Genomic DNA, 21,384 nt, shown 5'->3' on the forward strand with positions numbered 1-21,384 from the left:
CCATAGCTAGAGAGGGAGCTTCCTGTTTTTTCCATGACGCCGCGATACAGCATCTAGTGGCTGACATGATATGGGCGATCAGCTTGACGGAGGGTCGCTGTATATTTGAATTGGTCTTCCCAGGAGGGAAATTGCCGCCAAATCTGGGAATAACTGTATTTTTAAAAAAAAATTTGTGTGAAGTTTAAATGTCCCGGTAACGCTGGCCAATAGGAAGCCGCAGAGGATGATGTCATGGCTTCTTATTGGCCCGCATGAAGCGGGACATTTAAAACCGCCATTATGTTAGGCACACATTATTCTCTGACTTCATAGATATCGGCATCCTACGGAGGTAAGTATCTCTAGAATCCCCCCAGAGATAAAATGAACACAATTCGATTACAGAGACCCCCTACTTCAATCCTGTAATTAACAAAATAATACAGTAATAATTAAAACGCAATGCAGCATGTATTTCTGCTTCAAGCTGTGAAGGGGATAAACAAATATTAAAAGTTAGCGTAGGCCATACTATTATAGGATAAAGAAGGACAAACCACTTTCACCTCTGTCCAAGCTTCAAAACATTATTTGTCTAACCCACTCCAGGCTTTCTCGGAAATGGAAACACGACTTCTGGTCGCCCGCACACACCTGGTGTCTATCACTTTAAAAAATAAATGATGCCTCATTGGGTTACAATTAAACAGAATAATGACCATTTGTTTTTCTTGAAGGAGGTTGCTTTGCATATTGAGCGTCTAATTAGTTGCAGGTGACAAGAAAAATGCAGGTTAGATACTGTGGTGTATAATGTGAAGTGTATACGTTTGCAGGACAGAATCCACGGTAAAGCAACCTACTGTATATATAACGCTAATTAATGAAACAAGAGGAGCGATAACATATTCTATATACAGATATTCACTATGTCCTTCTGTAAGGTATTATTAGTGCCAATATCATGCTTACTGTTATACTTTGTTCTTGTATAATGTGATGCATTACTCAGTGCTGTAATAATAATAATAAAAAAGGCTAATTAAAATGTTTTGATATGGGCCCATCATATTTTGCAGCACAGTATAATAATGGTGAGAGACAATATTCTAACATACAGAATATTACCTTTGATACATACAGGGTGCTATATTTAAGCATTTTGGCAGCTAAGTGGTTAAGAGGGGCACGAGATGCTTACAATGTTACTGGACAATCAGTTAATGCAGCAGTTCCACTAAACTGGTGTAAGCCTTACCATGCCCTTTATTGTAAAGTGGAAGAATTTGAAGGTCAAGTCATTTGCGAATAGATATTCTTACAAATGACTTTTTATGATGTTTGCTAAGTAAGACTGCATTGTAGAACAAGGAAACCCAAGAGGATGTGCAATAAAGGAGGCTATGGAAAAGTGCAGTCCCAGATTGGGGGGAGCTCACCCTCTAAGTGTGTGTGTGTGTACATTTTCAGCAGCCTTGAGTTAGAAAACTCATCGCCATTTCTTCATGGGAGGAGTGAGGGATTCATGGAATTTAACTCCTTCAGTGCCTGAGTGTCCTGCCACCTTGTTGAGGAATTCCTGTTCGTGTGATCGTTTTCGGGCGAGCCTTGGAAGACCCTCCCCTTCCGTGCAGATCTCGGCGCCCTGTGGCCCATAGGGAAGGAGCATAGTGCCTTGACATATAGGATATGTCCTAAGAGCCACTGTCGTGCCTGCCCTCACAATGTACACTGTATGTCCTTAGTGTACTAAAGAGGTTAGGATTGCTTGAGATAAACACAAGTGTATCTTAAATAAGAAAGAAGGCTAAGGATCTAAAAGAGTTTAAATGTTTCACAACAGGTAGGAAAGTTGGCAGACTGGGTGGACCGAGTGGTTTTTGTCTTTGTTTTTACATGGCTCTGAACATGTACTGAGCACGTTACAGGATGAAATACACATCGGCTGACAGTGTAATCCAGGGATAGCCAACTCCATTCCTCAAGGGTGGCCCTTGAGGACTGGAGTTGGCCACTCCTGGTGTAATCAAAGAGAGGCTGCCACGGTAGCATGAGGTAATAATTGCCAATACACGAAGAGGTAGAGATACATAAATATAGACTTGAAGGAGGTTCTAATGGAAATCTTTCTCTAGGACGTCAGTTGCTGTGTTTATGTGTGTCTACCGAGTTACCAAAAAAAAACAAAAAAAACACAATGGGCATTTGAATTTTTTGGATCAGGGCTTGCTGTCAGAAATCCTTCGTAAGGAAGAGGATCCCAGGACAGCGTCCCAGTCCCTCCTGGTGAACCTGAGGGCCATGCAGAACTTCCTAAACCTGCCGGAGATAGAGAGAGACCGGATCTATCAGGACGAGAGAGAGAGGAGCATGAACTCTAATGTAAGCCTGGTGTCCTCAGCATCCAGCAGCCCTTGCTCCTCCAAGGTCCCACAGGTACGTCCATCCCGTTTTATTGTTATTTGTTGCCGCGGAGCTGCCTCTACATGCCAGGAAAGACTCAGAGGACCTTTGCTCAAGATGCTATGAAGACGTCTTCCCCGTGCTGGACATTACAGTAGCTCTGTTCAAATGAATGGGACTAAAATCTTCACCAGCATAAGAAAGACAGCTTCAGTGCATATTGAATAAGTGCCTAAGTCCCATTTATTTGAGCTGAGCTCAGAGACTTCCCTGTCATGGAGAAGCTGCTTCACAGCATATTGAATACGAGCCAATGGACCATATTTACTAAGTAGTCTTCTTCTGGCTCTGGAAGACACCTTACAGCCTACCGACGTCAATGGACTAGAAGGTGTCTTCTAGAGCTGCTACGGGTCCTATGGAAGAAGACTGCATAGTAAATATGGCTCAATGTCTCTCCTATTGCGCCCAGTCTGCCCAGAGTGCATCTGCTAGTCATTAACTGTTTATAGGAGTTAGGCAGGTGTTACCTTCCCAACACTGCACCTTGGTTTATACGATTTTACTGAAGCCTGAGTAGATTTAAAGCCTTTTGTCTAATGATCTACATCAGATGTAAGAAAGGTAACGGACAAGCCTTGGGCAGTTGTTGCAGCAACTAATAAACAAGAAACGAGAGAGATAATTGTTGTCTGTTTGCAATATTTAGGCTCTTGATATATCACCCGCAGGAGAGGTGCATCGGGTTACAGTTTGGTTCAATGCAAACATATTTCACACTGCACATATTTTAACACATTCATGTCTGAAACGACCAGAGAAGGGCATTTTCCTTCTCTCTTCCGTCCTGTTCACACACGTCCTTCCAAAATATTCAGCGCTTTACTTTGGAGAAGTCATTATAGCAAAATCATAGTGATTTACTGAAAAGTGCTTTATAACTCAGGGCTCATCTTTGCATACATGTGGGCAGATCATTAGAAACAGTAGGAGTAAGGTTGCATTCATTTATTGTTTTTTTGGGGGGTGATCAAACTGTTTGTCAGTCCTCAAAGTCAAAATTAGATTGTTCTTCTGGTTTTCTTCTTTGTTTGCAAAGTCACAATAATGCAGTCATTATCAAACAGATCAACAGAAGTAGCTGATATGCTTCAATTCAGTGTTCCTGGAGAAAAAGCCAAGCATAGTAACGTTCCACAAGATACAAATAAGTAAAACCGCTACTTTCAAGCAGCAAAATGTTTTATTTTTTTTTAAGCTTACCTGAACCAGGTGGGTTCAATTGAAACTGAACTGTGGTCCCCCGACCCCTCGATCCTCGAGATATTTGTAGTCTTTTTGTGCCGGTTTTGACGTTGCAAATTTCTATTGGCAGTCGGAGCAAGCCCTGACCCAACGATCATTTTGTGTCGGGCAAGTATTCTTGCCTGGTAGGCAAAACTGCTCATCAATCGGGAATCGGGAGGTCCCCGGAGGTCGGGGGACACACGGACCAGCTCTGGGGGACCCCCCGGTTCAGGTAAGCTATAAAAAAATAAATAAATCAGTGAGCAGCGTGGCCTTCTGCTTTAAAAGAGATCTTTAATCTTGCTACGGAAGCTGATAACAGTGATACTGGTGCTAATGGTAGTAGGTTAGGTAGCAGCTAAGCTCAGCATCATTGGGGTCTGTGTATCAACGTAGAGAAACGTGTTTTTACCCAATGCTCCATTTTTGGACGGTTTCTTACATCTGATGCAGTGTGTTTTAGACCTAAGCCACTTGAGACATGGGGGATTTGTGGGGTAAATAAAAAGGGAAAAGCAATGTGGCACATAGACACAGAATGCAATACATCTCATAATCTCTGCACCATATAACTCCTCCCCAACTCCTACTGACGCTCCCCAACTCATCCTACTGCAGCTTCCCAACTCCTCCGACACTCCCAGACACCTCTTACTGGAACAACCCAACTCCTCCTACTGACGCTCCCCAACTTCTCCTACTGATGCTCCCCAACTCCTCCGACTGACGCTCCCCAACTTCTCCTACTGTCGCTCCCCAAGGTGCATTGGGGAAAACAAGGCATAATTGGAGAAAAATGGTGCCCTGATTTTGCTCCAAAATATGGGGATTTTTTTTGGCAAATAAAAGGGAAAAGGAATGGGTTACAGAGACACAGAATGCAATACATCTCGTTATAATATGTGCACCATGTAAGTCCTCCCTGACTCCTGCTACTGAAGCTCCCCAACTCCTCCTGCTGACACTCCCCAACTCCTCCTACTGACACTCCGCAACTCCTACTGATGCTCTCAACTTATCCTACGGATGCTCTCCAACTTCTCCTCCTGACGCTCCCTAACTCCCTCCTACTGACGTTCTCCAACGTCTCCTACCGATGCTCCCCACGGTGCACTGGGGCAGACAAGGCATAATTGGAGTAAAAAGCTTTGATGCATAGGAGCAGGTTTAAAATGCTCTGTTTTTCTCTCCAAAATATGGGGGATTTTTGGGGCAAATAAAAGAGAAAAGCAATGGGGCACAGAGACACACAATGCAATACATCTCATTATAATATGTGCACCATGTAACTCCTCCCCCAATTCTTCCTACTGCTGCTCCCCAACTCCTCCTACTGATGCTCCCCAACTCCTCCAACTGCCCCTCCCCAGCTCTTTCTACTAACACTCAGCAACTCCCCCTGCTGCCCCTCCCCAGCTCTTTCTACTAACACTCAGCAACTCCTCCTGCTGCCCCTTCCCCAGCTCTTTCTACTAACACTCAGCAACTCCTCCTGCTGCCCCCTCCCCAGCTCTTTCTACTAACACTCAGCAACTCCTCCTACTGCCCCTTCCCAGCTCTTTCTACTAACACTCAGCAACTCCTCCTACTGCCCCTACCCAGCTCGTCCTTCTGACGCTCCTCAGCTCCTTCTATGGATGCTCCCCAACACCTCCTACTGACGCACCCCAACTCCTCCTTTTGATGCTCCCAACTTCTTCTACTGATGCTCCCCAACTCCTCCTACTGCCGCTCCCCACCTACTAGACCTGCCGCTCCCCAACTCCTCCTACTGCCCCTCTCCAGCTCGTCCTACTGACGCTCTTCAGCTCCTTCTATGGATGCTCCCCAACACCTCCTAATGACGCACCCCAACTCCTCCTTCTGATGCTCCCAACTTCTTCTACTGATGCTCCCCAACTCCTCCTTCTTCCGCTCTCCAACTACTACACCTGCCGCTCCCCAAATCCTCCTACTGCCGCTCCCCAGCTCCTCCTACTGACCTACTGACGCCCCCTAACTCACAAGCTAGGGCAGACAGGGCATAATTGGAGCAAAAGGCTTCGATGCATAGGGGCAGGATGAAAATGACCCATTTTTCTCCAAAATTGCCTTGATACATAGACCCTCGTTACAGCTTTTAGGAAGATTTTTTTGTGTGGCTATAGTACAGAACAGCGCCAATAAAACCTTCCTATCATTGATTAAGAATCATGTTTTTCTTTTCTTGTTGCCCTTCATCTGTCATTCAATTAAAGCAGGGTGGCAGAATAAAAAAAAAATACAAAAATAACAATAACCGTTTAAGAAAATTAAAGGTGCAAATCAAAGGCAACCTGGGGCCCGGGAATGCGACAATGACATTTCTCTTTTCATTTCCGCTGATTTCCTAGGTGAAATTGGGTGTCCGACTGCTTAGCATAATTAGGATAATCATAGATGGAGCTGTGTGCTCAGATGACACACATACATGTTTAATAAAGGATGAGTAGGACGTGAGGGAGTGCCGTAAATTGAGTAGTAATTTATTATTTAGAGACCTGTACCCATTTTCTCATTTTTTCTGGGAGAATTGGTTTCCGCGCTGAGGACCTCGTCAAACAACGGGGTTAAAAAAAAAAAACGTCACACACCTCGTGCCGTTGTTCAGTTATGTACTGGGCTGTAAAACCCTTTCTGTGCCGGAGGTTCTGGCAGTGCATTGTTTATAGAGCGCAGGTAGGATAGACGTACCAATCAATATGGTGAAGGATTTGTTAGAGAAGTGGTGGAACAAGAGGACCACGTCGTGAAGCTTGAGGGTGGGAGGCTCAGAGGAAAGCAGAGATGACCACCTCTGAGGACAGAAATCAGCGAGATTTGTGGGCGGCTGACCATTCGAAAAATTGTACTTTACTGGGAAAGTGCAGTGCAAAGTCCATGAGACACTGGCTCCAAAGCAGTTAGACTTCCAAAAATCCAGTGAGAGTTGGCATCGCTGGGAAACATGAGCACTCCCTTCATTGATAGGGTAGTGGATGCACGGAACAGCGTTCCCGGTAGAAGTGGTAGAAGCTAATGCAGCATAGGAATTCAAAATTGAATGAGGATAGACACAATATCCTACTTATGGAGGGAAACAAGCTGGGGTTCAAATAGGGTCTTAAGGATTCACAGAAGGTAGGGAAATGGTCAGACTGGGCGGGCCGAGAGCTTCTTTCTGCCAACAGCAGCATCTCTCTTCTACATTGTGCTGTTCCACTTAGTATATATTGTTTCAATCAATTGATTTCTTAACCCTTTCTCTGCCAGAGCTGGGTAAAGATGTGCATTTCCCATTGAGAGTGAAGGGTTGTTATTTTTTTTAAAATAACATTTTAACCTCTCCCATGCCAGACCGGGGCACCGCATTGCGAGACATGCCCGTTAACATGGGGCATACGCTAAAAATGAGTGGTACCGTATTCCAGTGGGCGAGACGCGCTCCAAAACGCGTGAAAGCCATTCTTTCCAATCGCAATTAACCCGATTAGAATAATGGACAGGACGTGTCCCTCCGTAGCTAATGCAGTTTGGCACCAAGTGGCTCGGGTCCTTTGACAATTTCCGCACAGATGGTTCAGCTGAAAGTAAAATTTTCCTACTTCACCTCCCCCTCCTAATCCCCCCCCCCCCCCAATCTCTCTTATATTATTTATCTTTTCTCTGATTCCCGACAGGTGAAAACCTCCACCACGCCGGTGCCCGATGTAACGGTAAAAGTGGAAGGCTCCAGCGTTCACATCACAGCTGTCGTTTACGACGAGATTCAGCAGGAGATGAAAAGAGCCAAGGTGTCCCAGGCTCTGTTTGCCAAAGTAGCTGCTAATAAAAGTCAGGTGAGTGGCCTTTGAAGGGGGAGAGGCTGTAGGTTCTGCCTCTGATGTCCCGTACTCCCAGTCCACCTATAAAAATACATCTGTTCTTATAACAGCATTATGCTAAATCCATACTTAATGGGAGGCTCACTCGCCACATGTAATACTTTTTATGGTATTAGCGGGGTTGATACTGGCTATGGCCAATCTATGGAATCCCATGCAAAAGTAGGGACATCCTATCAGTCTTGGATAGTTCATGAATTCACCAGATAAGCATGGTGTACAATGGATTTATCTGACTTAAAGATATGTAATTATGAATTTGTGTTCTTCACTAAACTGTATTAGAACTTGGATTGCCCTTTCCAAGTGAGATTTAAGTGTTTGACATATTAAGTGTCCAGGAGGTTGGGGAATTCCATCAGAAAATAGCCCAATTGGCTGCTTTGGCGGATATTGAATGAGCCTCTTCGCTGTTTTTCTCTAGAGATGTTCATGCAGCCACCTCTGGGATGGAGTCCCAGGTGCATATTTTTTTGGCTCTGAGGTCTGCATGAAAGTAGGTAGACAGCATTCACAAGGGTTCTTCATGAACTTGGGCTATGGTCTGTATGTCAGCTTCCAAAAAAGGGAGAGGGGAAAGGAATAGAGTAATTCAGTCTTCCTTGTCCTTTATTTACCACAATAAACCCCTATTTGATGAGTGGATAGTAATCAGTTTACCAGTAGTTCAGTTGAGTAATGTTCTTATAAAACTGGTTAAAATTAAATTTCCAATACAATATCCCATTATTTCTAAATGGGACATTTCCAGTTACAGTGTTATCATAGGGACCGCCATGTCAATTGCTATTTTTCTTTTTTAATTGATGCCAAACTCTTTCACCTACAATACACAACAAGCCGATAACCATTGTATTTCCTGTGGGGATGGGGAACCCTTCAGGTTAGGCTGAGGCATCCTTGGGTGACTTGTCACTAAACAAGCATGACAAACTGAGATAAAGTTATTTTTTCCAAATCACACAGAGCAAAAGTGTCAGAGGCTGGTCTCAACCCCACAACCTTGGATATCGCAGCTCTCGTCATACAGAAGGATATGGAAGTTCTGTTGTTAAAAGGCAGAACGTGCTGCCCATGAGAACTCTAACAGCAAGCGCACATGGGGATGGGAATCTTACACCTGATTGGTCATGGAACACGTTACCATAAATAACAAGTCTTCACGCGGCTGCCTGTTTTGAATTTTCACAGATAGTCCCCAAGCCTGTCTAATAAGGAAACTTTCACAGGCAACTTGAAAAAAAAAAAAAAAAAAAACTAACCGCCTAACATCCCATTAGGGAGATATAAGTCATGCAGACGTTTCATGGGCTTTGCAGTTAATGACCAGCATTTGGGCGAGGTTACACCATTGTGCACGTTTAATAAGAGAAAATAAAGCTTACTTAAAGGCATCTTCTAAATAAGGTATTGAACACATGGATGCTGTTTATGGGGCTTAGGATGAATTATGTTGGAAGTATCAGTGCCAAGTGGTTTGATAATGAGAGCCAGACAACAAAGATACATTCATATAGCCAGCCAACGCTAAGAGAGTTCTCTGTGTGTGTTGGGTACTTTCTCTTTGCTCTAACAATGTATATTTATTTTTGCATATGCATATACACACACACACACATATATATATATATATATATATATATATATATATATATATATATTTGTATTTATTATATATATATATGATGCCAACCATATACATATCACCTTACAGAACAGGCCTTAGGAGACAGAGAGTTTTAGTCTATCTAATACATTCGTTAAATATACACGGATATCATGAATCCCTGCCTGGAAGAGCTTGCCATCTAAGAGAAAGGTTTTCAGCCATATAAGAGTTGCATAGGTCTTTCAAAAATGTTCTGACTATACGTGTGTCCATGTACGCCTACTGTCTCTGTCATTACCCCAAATTACCAATTAGATTGTAAGCTTTTGGGTCAAGTACTTCCCTCCCCTAATGATAGCTTTATATTGCCTGTATGTATTATATTTCCCTGAATGATGTCAATTTTCCAATCTATGGAAAGAGATGCTATATATATATATATATATAAAAATTAAGGTTTAGATACATAGGGACTTATTCTGTAAGGTGTGATAAATGCAGGTGACGTGCTATCTTAGGAAAGTCCCATTAAAGTCAATGGAGCTTTCATGCGATAACACGCCACCTGCCCTTATCACACCTTACAGAATAAGGACCATAGAGTGTAAGCTCCCAAGAGCAGGGCCCTCATTACATCAGTACCTGTTTGTGCATGTTTGTCCTTATTTGTATGTAACTCTGTTTGTGTAATTATCACATCTCTGTACCCCCATTGTACCTCGCTGTGGAATAGGTTGGTGCCTTACACATAAACAATATTAATAATACTTACTACATACATAACGCATAAGCGCCATTACAGAGACAATCCACGCTGACGATTTTTGTTTTGCGATTATTATTTTTTGAACAGAGGATGGAAGCAGGGGGTCTCCGGAGCTGAACCCCATGAATTGCAGCTTCGTGACCCCCTGCTTCCGGAGAAACTTACCACCATAGGGGGTGCCGGTAGCCACTCCGCTTGTAATGGCAGGGTTTCAAAGCTTGCGCCCTGCGGGCCAATAGGAAGCCGTGACATCATCAGGTTCAGCTTCCTATTGCCTCACGTGACTGGGGGCTTTACATTTTGCAGAGGTACCGCCACCCCCTTTGGAGGTACGTATCTCTGGAAGCAGGGGGTCCCCGGAGCTCAAATTAATGGGGTTCTTCTCCGGAGACCCGCTGCTTCATTCCCATGTTTAAAAAAATGATAAATAAAAAAAGTGCACAAATTGCTCCTTTAAATGACACACAGCACCTTAACACCAGTGGTAATGATGGCTTAAAAACTAGTCACCGGTGTCTGATTAAAAAAAGATATTTATTAAAGAATATGGCAAAGCCTTTGGACTGTATTTTAGACAGATGTAGGCAGCATTTTAGCTGTAAAAATAGAAATGGGAGAGGTTTTGTGAAAGAACTTCCTTTTTCTTAAAAACAAAGTGGTTTTGTATGTTTATAAGTATAGAGGCAGTAATACTCAGGATAGGAGGGTGAAAATAGTAGTGGTATTCAGGAGGGGGTGGGGGCGGGGGGGGAATGGTAGTGGTACTCAGGTAGTAGGGTTGCCAGGTGTCCAGTATTGAACCAGACTGTTCTGTATTTGGACAATCTGTCCAGAAAAAAACAGAGGTAATACTGGACGTGTATGTGGCTGGTATTGCCTCTCTAGACATAGTGACCTGACTGACTTGGGAGGGGGGGGGGGGGTGCTGCGGGATTTCCTCGAGCAGGGAGAGACCAGGGCTGTTGCTTGGTAATGCAGCCAATCATGAGGACGTGTCAGGAGGAGCCTTTGGGTGAGGTCAAGGAGAGGAGGAAACAGCATGGAGCTGAGAGGTGTGTGTCTTGAGCACCTTTCACCATTGTGTCCAGTATTTTTGGAGAAACCACCTGGCAACCCTACTCAGCAGCGGAGGGGAGGGAAGAAAATAGCAGTGGTACTCAGAAGAGGGAGGGGGGGTGGGGAATAGCAGTGGTACTCCGGAGGGCGGGGGGAAAGAGAAAATAGCAGTGGTACTCAGGAGGAGGTGGGGAGAAAATAACATTGGTACTCTGGAGGGGGGAAAGAAAATAGCAGTGGTACTCTGCGTGTGAAGAAAATACTAGTGGTACTCTGAGTGTGAAAAGAAAATAGTGGTACTCAGGGTGTAAGAATACAAAAGTCGTGGTACTCCATGTGTAAGAATTAAAAAAGTAGTGCCATCTTTACCTCCCTAGAACCATCACACTTTGATCACTGTTGGATACATTGTTGCAAAGTGACTTAGGAGAAATCAATTTCTTGCTAGCATGGTCGACTGGCAGGTGGGTACATAACCGCCCGCAGTCTCCTGGCTTGCTGTGAAATAGATTTTAGGGAGAGCCACTAGCAACCTACTTAAATAACTAAATGAATATACACACACACACAAAACCCCCTATGCACCACATGGCCAAATATAATGAGGGTTTGAACTGTTAAATGACTAAAGCTGCTAAATGCATAATGCTACTTGGCAAAACTACTGTGCATTTAACGGTTTTCCACTCTGTAATAAATGACATGTGGAAAACGTGCAGTAAATGTGAAAAAGGGCACAATTGGTTTTGCAAACATGCTCCTTTTTTTCTCTCCGTTCCCCCTCATGTGAATATCAGAGTTTCGCTGTCGGTAACGGAGGTGGGTTGTTGTTTTTTTAGCGACGTTAGCAAGAGCTGCGGGTCACACGGCTGGTGTGCAATGTCTTCTCGGGACTGACATTAGTCGCCTTTAACCCCATTCAAAGCAGCGCTGCCGTGAGTCAAGCCTTCAGTGCCAGAGGACTTAATGCAGGGGTGGGAAACTCCAGTCCCCAAGGGCCACCAACAGGTCAGGCTTTAAGGATATCCCTGCTTCAGCACAGGTGGCTTCGACTGAGCCACTGCTTGAGCCACCTGTGCTGAAGCAGGGATATCCTTAAAGCCTGACCTGTTGGTGGCCCTTGAGGAATGGAGTTGGCTACCCCTAGATTACACTGTCGTAGTCGATGTATCTCATCTTGTATCGTGCCCAGTAAATGTACAGAGCCATGTAAAAACAAAGATAAAAAACACTCAGCCCACACATACAGTACATGTGTCGTATTGCACTGGAATCATCAACAATCACAAGTGGTCCTATTTCCTTTGACCTAAAGTTGGTATCTCTAGCAGTGCCGCCAACAGGGTGGGTCTGCTGGGGTTGACGTCCCGGGCCCGGTGAATCAGGGTGCCCGGGCCCCCTGGGCGGCCGTGCCCGTGTAATAAATGTTTTTTTTTTTTAAGTGTCAGGAAAGGGAAAAAAAATGCCTTGGGGTATGGCAGCAGTGGTGCGTTCGGGTCCTCTGGCTTGTTGCGCCAAAAAAAACGCCGGACGCCGATCCCCGTGCGTATGCACAGAGGTCTCGGCACGCATGTGCAGGGAAGCACGGTGAACCCGCTTCCTGCCCCCCCCCCCCCGCTACCGAGGGATGGAGGGGAAGGGCTGTTGCGAGCCAGCGCCTGCCAACCCAGCTCCCCCCTCAGCACCTGCGGGGACCAGGGGCCGAGGGGGTAGAAACTAAATGCTCCCGCGGGAATTAGCTCGCAGTCTCGCCTACCTCCCATGCCCCCCCAGCCCACCTCCCATGCCCCCCCAAGCCTACTTCCAAACCCCCCCCCCCAAGCCTACATTCTGCCCGGCTGGAGTCGAGGGGATCGGGGGCAGAGGGGAAGCGAGGCAAAATCAATGGACAAAGCTTCCTCTGAAGCATCTGGCAGGCAGGAAAGCAGGAAGTAGCACCCACCCGGTCAAGGTCAGTCACCCACCCAGGCAGACACCCAAGGCAGTCACCCACCCACTCAGTCACCCACCCAGGCAGTCACCCACCCAGGCAGTCAACCGAGTCAGTCACCCACCCAGGCAGACACCCAAGGCAGTCACCCACCCACTCAGTCACCCACCCAGGCAGTCAACCGAGGCAGTCATCCACCCAGGCAGCTAGTCACCCACCCAGGCAGTCAGTCAGTTAGTCACCCACCCAAGCAGTCAGTCACCCACCCAGGCAGTCAAGGCAGTCAACCACCCACCCAGGCTGTCACCCAGGCAGGCAGTCAGTCACCCAGGGAGTCAGTCACCCACCCAGGCAGTCAGTCAAAGTCACCCACCCAGTCAGTCAGTCAAAGCCACCCACCCAGTCAGTCAGTCACTCACCCTCCCACCCAGGCAGTCAGTCACCCACCCAGGCAGTCAGTCACCCACCCAGGCAGTCAGTCACCCACCCAGGCAGTCAGTCACCGACCCAGGCAGTCAGTCACCCACCCAGGCAGTCAGTCACCCAGGGAGTCAGTCACCCACCCAGGCAGTCAGTCACCCACCCAGGCAGTCAGTCACCGACCCAGGCAGTCAGTCACCCACCCAGGCAGTCAGTCACCGACCCAGGCAGTCAGTCACCCACCCACGTGCCTTCCATCTCCCCTCCGAAACCAGTCCCACCGCCTGCCAATTGAAGACCCCCCCCCCGGCCGGTTGAAGCGCAGGCCAGTTGAAGGCTCCCCCCCCCTGGTCTGGTTGAAGCCTCCCCCCACGGGCCAGATGAAAGCCCCCTTGCTGACCGATCGAAGGCCCCCACCGCGGACCGGTTGAAGAGAGGAATTGGAATTAATTTTAGTCCCATACTGTACTTTACCCCTTAGGTCCATACTTAACCCTCTCCAGGCCCATACTTAACCCCCCCAGGCCCATACTTAACCCCCCCAGGTCCATACTTAACCCCCGAGGCCCATACTTAACACCCCCCTCCCACTCCCATACTTAAACTCCCCCAGGCCCATACTTAACACCCCCCCTCCCACTCCCATACTTAAACTCCCCCAGGCCCATACTTAAAGGCCTATACTGTATCCCCCCCAGGCATTTTGTCACATTGGATGTAGCATTGGGTATCTTTGTCTTTTGTTGATAATATTAAAATAAACAGATTGCATTGTAATGATTTTTTCCGTATTACAATACAGTCAGAAGAAAACAGTTAAGTAAAAGTTGCGCTTCGTGGTCGGTGCGCTATGGGTTGTGGGGAGAGGGGGGCTTGCTCCTTTCATTTGTCCTGGGCCCCATGATTTCTGTTGGCGGCCCTGATCTCTAGGTGTTACTCTAAAACCTAAAAACGTCAGTCCTAAATGGCCACCCACAGGTCTGGTTTTCAGGATATCTCTGCTTCAGCACAGGCGCAGGTGGCTCAATCAGTCTATGCTTAAGCACAGGTGGCTCAATCAATGGCTCAGTTTTCGCTTGAGCAACCTGTGCTGAAGCATAGACTGATTGAGCCACCTTTGCTGAAGCAGAGATATCCTGAAAACCTGACCTGTTGGTGGCCATTGAGGACTGGAGTTGCCCACCCCTGGGTTAATGGCTGCAACACTGAAGCTCACTTATTGCAGACTGCACACATGCAAGTTCTGGCTTACTAACCAATGAGTCATTCAAATGAAATGTTTTGCCCAATGAGCCCCAAATCTCACCATATCCCGATGTCTTGCCCTTTCCAACGCTGTTTGTATTTATTTCAATCAGATGCTTCGTTCAGGAGATATAAGTGTATACCATACTGTACTAAAGCCTTGCTCATTGAAGTCTATAGGGAGATTCGGCTGAAAACAACTGGAACAGCTACTCCGGCAGATACAGTATAGAATTACCCCCTAAGTGTTAAAATGGAGCTCTCCTCAGAGCCAAGTGCAGTCTAAAGGTTTTCATGGTAACCTCAGGCACTAGAAGTGAGAAAAACACTAAAACCCCCCATAAAACCAGGAGATGGGCAAGATACTGTATGGACATCAGGCAAACTCGGGTAGTCTCCAGGGGGTGATTGTTGCTTTAAGTTAGAGACGTGTGGGTTTGCAATAAAGTGTAAGCACTCAGCTACAGAACATCTAAGGTTTCACGGTCATTTTTACTTATTTTTCAAATTTAGTCCACAAAGTCAGAATATGTATCTACTGCTCTTGTTAGGAGCGTAATAAGGGATACTTCTTACATAAAATAAAATGCCTGCAGTGATAGCAAAGCTGTGGGAATTTGAGCTCCATTTTCAAGTATTAGACCCTTCATGATGGCGGCCATGTTTGAGAAGCCCAGTGAAAACGATTTGATCAGAAATTGAGAACTACTGCTTTGCCGGTGAAGAAAAAATGAAAAGGCGATTTCCTAAGTAGAAAATATTACTTAAACTATGTGGGATTGGCACTTTTAAACACTAACAATAATATTGTTAGCAGTGACAGTGTTTGGTGTGTACATAGAGTTGTGTATGGTCAATAAGACCCTGCACTGAGACAGCCAACCTAAAACAAATATTTACAATGATATATGTGTCTGTTTTTTTAAAGGCATTAGGTACAATGTAACCGATTAAACATATCATCGTTATTTGGTCTTCTGTCTGGCAGGCTAAAACCCTGAAGATGTATATTCCACTTAACCCACTCAGCGCCAGATGGCAATGTGTCACTGGCCTCTCTGCTGCTGATTGGGTTACATTACTGGTCCCACCATTGGAAGACCTCAGTAAAAACCACTGCATATTTTCCGACTCATTTCACCCTTATTTAACCATCCGCATCCCAGCTCCCTCTCAGCGTCTCCAAGAATCTGCCCGTCACATGTCCATTGTGTTCCGGAATGCACAAAAGGGATCCAGATTTTTCTTTATAGGGATGTACTGATCCTCTTTTGAAAAAATTCAGCACTATATAATTTCTACTAAGTAAACCCAGTGCTGGACATCTAGAAGAATGTTTTGATTTCCTGTGTTTTTGGTTAACAAACAAACAAATGCTTTGAATGGTTGGCACCCATATAACAGCAGCATGTGGATCTGTAATTGCCAGAAACTGTACTTCACCACATGTGATATGAACATGGCGCCATAATAAGCAATATGAAGTAGAACTGTAGAGGTGTAATACAAACCTATTTTGGGACCTCTAACAGTTGCAACTCCTATTATGCTCTGACACCCACCAAACGACCAGTCTCCCACAGTCTAGTTCAGGGGTGGCCAACTCCAATCGTCAATGGCCACCAACAGGTTAGGTCTTCAAGATATCCCTGCTTCAGCACAGGTGGTGAAAGCACTCAGGCATGAAACACGTTCTCTACCTTGTTTCAACCCTTCTTGTCATTGGTGAAACCCTTTGCTGCCATTGTGAAAGGTTAAGGCAGGAGTGTCCAACTCCAGGTTCTCAAGGGCCCCCAGCAGGTCAGGTTTTAAGGACATCCCTGCTTCAGCACAGGTGTCTCAATCAGTGGATCAGTCGAAGACTGAGCCACTGATTGAGCCACCTTTGCTAAAGCAGGGATATCCTGCAAACCAGACTGGTTGGTAGCCATTGAGTACTGGAGTTAGCCGCCCCTGGGTTAGTGTTTATATGCATTGTTAAGATAGCAGTGAGTTTATGAGAAGCAAGGATAAGCATTGGGAAAACTTTAAATCAGCCAACTGGAAACGACAAGACAGATGGAAGTTCAGACAGGTCTCTATCAGAAAGCTTGTTTTTGACCTTGACCCTGACCTTGAAGGCAAGTGAATACACCATTTTTCCTTACAAAATTAGAGCAACATTTTGGCTTTGTAAGTGAAACCTTTTTTCAAGGTGAGAAATACCAAAGTGTCCGATTGAAACGCTGCTCGTATTTTATTCCAGAGATGCAAAGTAAACATGTTTAACTTGACATATTTCACGTTCCTCCGGCTCTTATCTTGCTGTCACTTGCTAGCCTCCTTGTTAAGATCAAGCTCGTAAATTTATGGTTTTCTGCATAGCTCTCAAGCTGCTAATTCTTTTACGAGCTGAGACTTCTGATATTTAAGAGGGTGAAACTAATGAAGTCTACGAGGGCAGCTGTTGTGTGTGTAAGAGTTAAGAGGGTGATCCTGTTGAAGCCCAAGGGGTTAGCTGTGTGTAACATGGTGACTTTTAAGAGGATGACCTTCTCAGCAGCCGTAGTGTGTAAGAGAGTGATCCTGATTTTAAGAGGGTCAAGCTATGAATGTCTCTGGGGGCAACTGGTATAATCCAAAGGATTACAGATACATTTTGGGAATTAGACCACTTTACATGAAAGGCATTTCTGCCCTGAAAAGCTTACATTTTAAGACTTACCTTTGAGGCAGATACTAAAGTAGCACATTTTTGGTGCACTGCATAGCTGTGATACCGCATGCGTGATACATTAGGGGTTATTGGACACTATCGCGCGGAATCTCCCATTGGCTTGAATGGGAGTCTCCCATGCAATAGTGCCCAAATCGGCACTATCACAATTTAATGACTGTCCTTGGTATCTGTGCATATACCTTTCATAGTGGTTATCACCGACTGATGGTATCTGACTTTGTAGGTATATTATTCACCTAGAGATCTGTGCTGGTTTATTCGACTCTCTTTATCTCTGCTTGCATCCGTTGTCCTCTCTGCACACCCATATGGCAGATTTATTACTGTTCCAATTACCTTACAAATTATCGCTAATATTAGGCTCATGAAAGTGTTTCTGCTCTGCGGGTTGGTTGTTATTTACCAAAATCGCACGACCAGCTGATACATTTATAAGCTAATTATTTTGGCAGCTGGGTACACATTGAGCAATATGGCTGATGCTGAGAAGTATTACAGATTTTTTTGGGGACCTGCTGTGGTCGGGTGGGGGTTAGAAGGCGATTGAAGCAGATATCCTAAACAGGGGAAACGCTGGAATAACGTGCACAGTGCAAAACAATTGTGTTTCACATCTCTCCAGCATTAAAGTCTCTCACACCAAGAAAGCACATGGTGCTTTGTGTAGTGATACACATGTCAACTATAAGGCAGAGTGCTGACTTCCAGAATATTGGGGTCTGGATTAGGGTTGCCTGGTGTCAGGTTATTGAACTGGACTGTCCTGAATTTGGATACTCTGTCCAGTAAAAAATGAGAGGAACTGTAATCCTGGACATGTATGTATCCGGTATTTTCCTCCCTGGACATAGTGACCTGACGCACCTTTCACCATTGAGTCCAGTATTTTTGGAGAAGCCACCTGGCAACCCCATCTGGGATTGCCTAACTCTCATCTCACCTTTATTGTTTGGTTGGCCACCTCTTTTTCTTTGACTTGTGCCTTTTTATACACATCAGTTGGCCCCGTAGACTTCAACATTATCAGCCTTTTACAAGACCAGATCATGGTCTAGTTAATGCCAGTTGGCCATTAGATTTCAATAGGATCACTTTTTTACAAGTCAGAATCCCTGCCCCCGCACCGTCCCCTCTTATTGATGTAATTTGCCCCCCCCATAGATTTGAATACAATTACTATCATTAAAAAAAGTTACAAAAGTAATTTATAAATGAATCAGTAGGTTGATAGATAAGTCATCATTGTTCAGGCTCAGACCAGCCTTTTGAGCTAACTTGATGCCTGGCAGGAGACAAGAATAATGGGGCTTATTTGATATCCGCCGATTGGGCCGTTTTCTCCCTACCATGGGAAATTTCATCTGTGAATGCCCCGATTGGCTGATCCGACGGATATAGAATAGGCCCCCAAATGTGTGAGTCTGGTTTTATACGATGTTTGGTGTACTGAGCTCATCCATTGCCACTCCTTGTGCAAATCTCAGCAATGAGAACTTGCTCCATCACTGATTTAGGAATCGAACTTCCTTAGTACTTCAGTCCCACTTTGTCGGCCACTTATATTTCTTAGGGGCCTCTGAATGAGGACGTGTTTATCAATCAAGAGTTTTCTTTATCCATATCCCTGTCCTTATCAGAGAACCAATAAAGATAAGGGATGGAGGGGGCTCTGGCTGTACAAGCACTCATTCAACCCTCTCCCAAGTCTTAACTTTTCCAAATCATTTTAAATACTTATAGGTTTCAGATTTGGGTACAGCATTTATTAATTATCCAGAGGTTACCCTTTAAACATATCAATGGAATTAGCTGGTTTTAAGAGGGATTGCCCCTGTCATTTCACTTATTTATAGGGTCAGTCCCATTTAGCACCAAAGTGAACTAGAACGCATTAGCAGTGATATATTTACTCTACCGAGATATGGAAGTGCACAAGCACCTTATATAGCCGCTCGCACCACATGGGGACTCCAGCCACCTGACACTGTTCCTACTTAGATTGCAAGTTCTTCAGGGCAGAGATTCCTTTCGTCTACATTACATTTAATGTGTATATTGTTATTTTGCATATGTCCAAGCATTCTGTCCTGTGTACTATTGCAGTAAAGTGCTGTGTACACGGTTGGCATCTACTCTACATAAGTACTTAAAATTGCACATATATATATATATATATATATATATATACATATATATATATATATATATATATATATATACATATATATATATATATATATATATATATATATATATATATAAAATCACCACCAGCATTGCAATTCACATCAGAGGAAAGATACAAATCCTAAGAACAATAGGGAAGCTCATTCCAGTGGTTAGTTACTTAACCCCTGCGGTGCTGGAAGAGTGAGATATTCACCCCCTAAAAGCTCCCTAACACTTTAGAAGGGGGAGGGGGGGGGGGGAACCTTGCTTGAATCCCTTCTCGATTCCCGGTTTATTGCAAGAATAGAGCAGGTCTGGGCAAATGTGGCCTTTCCCTTGTAAAAACAAGGCAGTCTTGTGTTACAGATTACCCGATAAATCCCCAGTGCTTTCACAGTTCAGTGCCTACAGCTGCTGCAGATGGGCAGAGGCCTATTCTCTCTGTGCTCCATGCTCCACAGCCGGCAGTTGAAGGGGAAAATGGAATGATCAGGTTATTAACATCGAGGCCGTGAGGAAGACGCGGCACAATAAGAACAGCTGGTGTTGCTGCCTTGGCCGATACAGCGAAGATAATCAAATCTTGCCTTCTATTTATTTATGTTTGGGGAGAGAGAGAGAGAGAGAGAGAGAGAGGGTGGGGGGGGGGGGGGGGGTGGAGAGGGTGGTTTGGAGTGCGAGAGGGCATTAGAGGTTGAAGAGTTAATAATGAAATCTGTGATACTCAACCCTGTATTGGTGCTACCCTTTCCTTCTCCACTTAGCAACAGATATTGGATTTACATCTTGCCGGGTGTTTCAAGCACTCGTTCCATAGCTTAAAGGTGCAATTTAAAAGTTTATGAGGAAGGCAAAGTATTCTTAAAGTGGCCAGCCACCCGTTATTTTTCAAAGTCTTCCTTAAAACACATTTTTGATTTGTTGAAAGAAACCCATTTTTTGATACAGAAGAAATGGCAGCCATGTTGTTCTATCCCCCAAAACGGAAGCATTATCCGTAGACATCTCTGGCATAGAGAAGTGAGGCTATGGTGTCAGGGAGGGGATAATAACAAAAATAATGTTTATAGTAGCAGAGATCGTGTCATATGTTGGATAGCTTCACAAACGTAGGTACTTATTCCGTATGATATACAATAGATATGCCTCTTCAGTTAGGGTGTGCTTTCTTGGCATTTCCAACGCTGTGTTTATTTTTTTTAAAGCTGATACTTTGTTCAGGAGATATAAGCGTTTGAATGATGAAGTGTCCGGGAGGTTAAAATGGCACACTCCCCGGGGCCCATCCCAGTCCTAAAGGTTGCCATGGTAACTGCAGAAGCTAGAGACTGAGACAAAGTTACCTAACAGATTGATTGAGATTTCCCACTTTCCCTGCAGCAGTCAGGGGCCATGTTGTGAGGTCTTCAGGAAGTCTGCAGTGTATTGAGATTCCTTGCCAGCCCTTTGGGTTTTTTCTGGTGTTCAAAACTCCTGGGGAGGAAGACGGGGAGAACAGGACAGGTTTGTGCTGTTCCAGTAGAAGTGGAACCTATAAGTTTTTGTGAGGAATCTCAACACACTGCAGTCTCGGTTCCGGTTATAGGAGTGTGTAGTGCTGTTCATGGTCTTGAAGCTCTCATCCTGTAAGGGTTGCAAGCTTTCTACCTCTGCTATATTATCTATAGTGGTTGTGAACATCCTACATCTGCTGTACCTGTAAGGGTTGTAAGCTCCCTGTACATGCTGTGCCTACTTTAGGGTTGGCTGCTGTATCTATAAGAGTTGTAACCCATCTTCCTGTGCTGAATCTATAAGGGTTGTAGGATCTCCACCTCTGCTCTACCTATAAAGGTTATAGGCTCTCTACCACTGCTCTACCTATAAGGGATGCAACCCATCTACCTGTGCTATACCTACAAGGGTTGTAATGTCTAC

The 21,384-nt window shown here is 44.9% G+C and overlaps 1 protein-coding gene across 10 annotated transcripts in view; it reads left to right on the forward strand.

Moving 5' to 3' along the window:
- SATB2 (SATB homeobox 2) overlaps positions 1 to 21,384 on the forward strand; it is a 121,520-nt gene that overhangs the window by 73,742 nt on the left and 26,394 nt on the right. For 5 of the 10 annotated variants that reach the window (XM_075608712.1, XM_075608714.1, XM_075608719.1 and 2 more), the window contains 3 exons: positions 2,206 to 2,418; positions 3,761 to 3,904; positions 7,350 to 7,508. In XM_075608712.1, coding sequence (XP_075464827.1) covers positions 2,206 to 2,418; positions 3,761 to 3,904; positions 7,350 to 7,508 — 516 coding nt within the window. The remainder of the gene's footprint in view (positions 1 to 2,205; positions 2,419 to 3,760; positions 3,905 to 7,349; positions 7,509 to 21,384) is intronic. The other 5 variants (XM_075608718.1, XM_075608716.1, XM_075608717.1 and 2 more) reach the window with 3 other exon arrangements.

Source organism: Ascaphus truei, chromosome 7 (assembly GCF_040206685.1).
Source record: "Ascaphus truei isolate aAscTru1 chromosome 7, aAscTru1.hap1, whole genome shotgun sequence".
NCBI classification, from domain to species: Eukaryota; Metazoa; Chordata; class Amphibia; order Anura; family Ascaphidae; genus Ascaphus; species Ascaphus truei.